General features: G+C 42.2%; 1 protein-coding gene across 1 annotated transcript; it reads left to right on the forward strand.

Annotated features, from left to right (window-relative positions):
* Nucleotides 1-887: 887 nt before the first annotated feature.
* On the forward strand, nucleotides 888-5,470 carry LOC306825837 (uncharacterized protein; the record flags this gene model as incomplete). Its single annotated transcript, XM_079346791.1, has 2 exons — nucleotides 888-5,275; nucleotides 5,364-5,470. The coding sequence occupies one exon, from the start codon at nucleotides 888-890 to the stop codon at nucleotides 4,881-4,883; it is 3,996 nt and encodes a 1,331-aa protein (XP_079202917.1). The 3' UTR covers nucleotides 4,884-5,275; nucleotides 5,364-5,470.
* Nucleotides 5,471-5,739: the final 269 nt, after the last annotated feature.

Raw genomic sequence — 5,739 nt, forward strand, 5'->3', positions numbered from 1 at the left:
TAAAGGACAAGGTTCATTTTTTGACTTTGAAATTTATTTCTGTTTATAACAAGTGGAAGAAGATATCGTTTTGGTTTAACTAAAAATAGTGTCATACACAAACTATTTTTGAAAGAAGAAAATCTTAACAATTTAAGTTGACAAGTAGTCTACATTTTAATTTATATTTAACTACAAGCAAACATCTTTATCAAACCTTTAAGTTATATTCAAACTAAATTAAGTTTAAAACACAACATAGATAGTATAGCAATATGTCTTACCAAGAACAGACTGACACTGGAGCTGTCGTGTTGCTGCAAGAAGATGTTGAAGAAGAAGTTGCGATCCCAAATCCCCATGAGCCTAGCACAAGTCAAGCAGTGAACGAAGAGGGCTTGAGGAAAAGTGTAAGACCCAGGAAACTCACTGAGAAAGGCCAAGCGCTTCATGAGGAAATTGTGAATAAGCTTCAAGCTCGCTTCAACAGCAGTTATGAGAAATGGAAATCTACTGCCAAACAAGCCAAAGGAGCACTTAATGCATCTGATAGAGAAAGTTTTCATGGTCACTTTACTCGAATACAAGACACTGCTGGTGAAGTCAAGCAAGCGTATGAAGAGTTACGTAGCCATGAAGCTCCTGATGGAGACACTCGTCGCAGAGTTGATACGTGTGATGCAGTTTCTCAGAAGATCTTCCAGCAAGTACAAGAGAATCTTGCAACAGAAGAAGATGAGCGATATCAAGACAAAAGGTCATTGCACTGGAGTGAAGCTCGCTCAGTGTTCATTCCAGCAGCCTCCCAAAGATCCAAACTCTCAAGTAGTCGACATTCAAGTCAGCTCTCCGCAAAAAGACAAGACGCAGCAGCGGAAGTAGCTGCAGCTCAAGCTACTCTGTTGGTCATGGAAGAAATGGAGCGCGGACAAAATGAAATTGAAATGCTTGAGAAAGAAATGGAACGAAAGAAAAGGGAGCTTGAACGTTTGGAAACGGTAAAACAAATGAATGCTGCAAAAGCGCGACTGGAAGTATATGAACAAGAAGGCAACTCAGATGAGGAATTGTCAGATCTTATGCATGGAAGGAGCAAACCAAGAAAGCTGCCATACAAGTCTGTAAGACAGCCTGAAGTGAAAATGGAATTCTCAGTTTTCAATCCATATGCACAACCATTCCATATGCCTAAAGATACCACAAGAGGGCAACCTACTCGCAATGAAGCACCAGAAGATGGAATGACAGCACTGGCTAAAGCCTTGGCAGAGTCGATCAATATTAGTCGTCTACCAGTTCCAGAGCCTGCAGTTTTCAATGGTGATCCTATTAAGTACAAGGATTGGAAAATGTCTTTTCAAATGCTGATTGAAAGAAAGAACATCCCAGTGGCTGAAAAGATCTACTACCTCCGAAAGTATGTTGGTGGTCCTGCGAGAAAGGCAATTGAAGGCTACTTCCTGCTGGGAACAGAAATAGCATACCGTACAGCTTGGAGCACTCTAGAAGAAAGATATGGTAGTCCATTTATAATCGCCAAAGCTTTCAGAGATAAGCTCTCAGCCTGGCCAAGGATTGGAACCAAGGATAATTCGGAACTAAGAGAGTTTTCAGACTTTCTCAAAGGTTGTGAAGTGGCAATGCTACAGATAAAGAGTCTTCAAGTTCTAAATGACTGCAATGAGAATCAGAGACTGCTCAGCAAGCTTCCTGATTGGCTTACTGCAAGATGGAATCGAGTAGTAGTTGAGATTGAAGAGAAGTGTGGTTCATTTCCAACATTCAGCCATTTTGTTAACTTCGTAGCAAAGGAAGCCAAGATCGCGTGCAATCCAGTGACGTCGCTAAGTGCCCTCAAGGCAAATGACTCAGAAAAAGAAAAAGCGAAAACTCCAAAGAATCGGAATATTGGAGCAAGGACGTTTACGAGCAGTACAGAAGAGAGAACAGATACACGGAAGTGTGAATTCTGTGAAATGTCAAATCACAACATTCCAACCTGTCGAAAGTTCATGGAAAAGGAGATTGCTGAAAGAGTGAAGTTTGTAAAAGACAAGGGCTTGTGTTTCGGTTGTCTCAACTCTGGTCACATCTCCAAGAAATGTGAGAAGAGAAGTATCTGCAACGCATGCAAGGGGAAACACCCAACATGTTTACATGTAGAACGAGACAAAGAGTTGAGAAAGAATAATGACAGCCAAAGGGAAACAAAAGTGACAAGTGAATCAAAGGAAACCAAACGAACCAAAGAATTAAGTCAAGAAACACCAAATGAGGCCATCTCAAACCGTGTGATTCAAAGTGACAACAGTGACCTCACATCCACAATTCTTCCAGTGTGGTTGTCCGCAACGAGTAATCCAGAACAAGAAATACTGGTTTACGCTCTTTTGGATAGTCAGAGTGACACAACGTTTGTGCTGCAAGAGAAGGCAGATGTACTGGAAACGGACAAGAAAGAAGTGCAGTTAAAACTCTCCACATTGTCGTCCAAAGACACAGTCATTCCTAGTCAAAAGCTGACAGGTTTACAAGTTAGAGGCTTTTACTCATCAAGGACAATCCCTCTTCCCATGACGTATACAAGAGAGTTCATCCCTGCCAATATAAGTCACATTCCCACTCCGAACGTAGCCAGAGCATGGACTCACTTAGAGCACCTCGCTGATGAGATCGCTCCTCTAATTGAATGCGATGTTGGTCTGCTAATAGGGTACAACTGTTCACAAGCTCTGGTGCCCAGAGAAGTCGTGTCAGGAAGAGACAATGAGCCCTTTGCTCAGAAAACAGATCTTGGTTGGACCATAGTTGGAGGACTTGATCCACGTGTTGACTATGGAGATGCGATTGGATGCAGCCACAGGATTGTTGTCAAAGAAGTGACACCCAAATCATCATCTGATCAGTTGTTGAAGGAAGTGCACTACATCTGTCGCACCCAAGTAAAAGAAGTAATCACACCATTGGAGGTGATTAAAGTGCTTGAGTCTGATTTTAACGAAAGGAAAGTAGAAGACTCTCATTTCTCCCAAGAAGACTTGCGGTTCATTTCAATAATGGAAAGGGGAGTGAAAATGCAAGACGATGGTCATTGTGAACTACCTTTGCCATTCAAACAAGACAGACCAAACTTACCGAACAACAAGAAATGTGCAGAACATCGACTTAAGTGTCTGAAGAAAAGATTTGAAAGAGAAAAACAATATCACAAGGACCATGCCTCGCGTGGACTTAAAGCCAAAGATCTCATCGCCTCAAGCTGGTTCAGTGGGCCAAGTTTTCTCTGGCAAGTAGAGCTACCCGAGGGAGAGGTCAAGGTGGGAGAACTTGATACTGAAGACCCAGAAGTACGAAAAGCTGTTGTACACCACACACTCAAGGTGGTTTCTTTGGAAGAACGTTTTGAGAAGTTCTCCAGCTGGTCAAGATTAGTCAAAGCTATCGCAAGGCTCATCAGATTGGTGAAAGAATTTAAGAAGATGCAAGAGAGAACCAATGAAGCCACAAGTCTTCAAGAAAGACAGGAAGCTGAGCTTGCAATCATAGCCATTGTACAACAATCAGTTTTCTTCAAGGAAATTAAGGAGCTTCAGTCCCGAAGTGAGTTGACTAAGGACAAAACAAGCAGGCTCTATCGACTCAATCCCTTCCTGGATCACAAGGGTGTCCTCAGAGTGGGAGGCAGATTAGAGCAGGCTTCGTTGCATCCACACGTCAAACACCCAGCTATCTTACCGAAGACTAGCCACATCACAAGGCTACTCATTGATCACTACCATCAGCAAGTGCAACATTCAGGGCGTGGCTTGACAACAAATGAACTAAGAGCAAACGGCATTTGGATACTTGGCTGCAGTCAAGCAGTATCATCCTTTATCCACAACTGTGTCAAATGCAGGAAGTATCGACGTGGAACAGAGGAGCAGAAGATGTCAAACCTGCCGAGTGAGAGGATGGAAACGACTCCTCCCTTCACGTATTGCGGGATGGATTGTTTTGGCCCGTTTTATGTCAAAGAGGGAAGAAAAGAGCTGAAACGCTATGGACTGCTGTTCACATGCTTGTGCTCACGTGCAGTACATATAGAGCTACTCGACGATCTGTCAACTGATGCCTTTCTCAACTCACTCCGTGCCTTCATCGTTCTACGTGGAAATGTGCGTCAGCTTTTATCAGATCAGGGCACCAACTTTGTTGGAGCCAGACGAGAGCTCCAAGAAGCAATCAAGGAGATGGATCAGGAAGGTCTGAAGAAACTCGGCTGCGAGTTTGTCATGAACCCTCCCTCTGCCAGCCATATGGGTGGAGTTTGGGAGAGACAAATCCGTACGATCAGAAGTGTCTTAACCTCCATTTTAGATCAGTCATCCCAGACACTAGACACTTCATCGTTGAGGACCTATCTTTACGAAGTGATGGCCATAGTTAACAGTAGACCCATCACCCCACACCTTCTCAACGACCCTACCGGACCTCAGCCACTCACGCCCAACCTTCTCTTGACCATGAAGTCGTCAATAATAGCACCACCACCAGGCGACTTTGTGAAAGAAGACCTATACCTACGCAGGAGATGGCGTAGAGTGCAATATCTGGCCAATGAGTTCTGGCGCAGATGGAAAAAAGAATACTTGTTGAGCCTACAGCAAAGACAGAAATGGCAAAAAACAAGTAGAAATGCCAAAGTCAATGATATAGTGCTCATACAAGATGACACAGCACCTAGAAATGATTGGAAACTCGCTAAGGTCACTGCAGTTTATCCAAGTAAAGATGGATGTGTGCGCAAAGTGCAGTTGCTAATCAGTGACTCTGCATTAGATGACCATGGAACGCGACTCAACAAGCAGACACACTTGGAGAGACCTATTCACAAGACAGTTACACTGTTAGAAGCAGAATAGACCCACACTAGTTTTAACTAGGAAAACACATTAGATTTGGTGGGAGTGTAGCTGCTGATAGAAGCAACATGTATATAATTCATAATTTCCATAGTTGGTGAAGGTGAATAAATACAATGTATAAATAGAGTTCATATTGTACATAAAATGTGATTTAAAAGGGTATGTTTTACGTTAATTTATGCAAGTTCATGTACCTTTTATTTTGGTTACAAGCCCATGTATATTGAGTGGGGAACATATTTTTTGTTCCGGTTGATTACGTTGTTGGGGGGACAAATTAGTAGGTGACTCATTAAGAAAGAAGCATGGGACGACAAGTGTTTGGAAGAGTTAATGGAGTCTCGGATTAAAAGAAACTTTATTCCCTTGGAGTTCATGAGGCCAATGAGGTATGATTATTTCTGATGTATGTGAAATTAATGTGTTTTCTTTTTGGATGTCAGACTAATTGTAAGTTTTGTTTGCTTATTTTATTAGTTCTGACGGCATTATTTGGCACTGTTTTGGCATCGTTGGTAACAAGAAGAAGACGTGGCTAAATAAATGTCTGTGAGCAAAACGAACGACTTGAGCCTTGATTAAGACCTCGGAGGGAGTAACAGTAATGTAGGCCTATATGTCAAAGGCTGAGGTGAGTGGCAACAAAATAAATAAATAATAATAATTAGGCACGTGTGTGTGTGTGTGTGTGTAGGTGTTTGTGTTTGTGTGTGCGTGTGTGAGTGAACATATCCAAAACACAAAAGAAACAGACTCAAGCAGGAGGCCAGAAAAGAATCACAACAAAAAAAGATATCAAATCAAAATGTACAATGTAAAAACTTATTTAGCATTTAACTGGACCATGTAGCTT

Source organism: Symphodus melops (assembly GCF_947650265.1).
Source record: "Symphodus melops genome assembly, chromosome: 6".
NCBI classification, from domain to species: domain Eukaryota; kingdom Metazoa; phylum Chordata; class Actinopteri; order Labriformes; family Labridae; genus Symphodus; species Symphodus melops.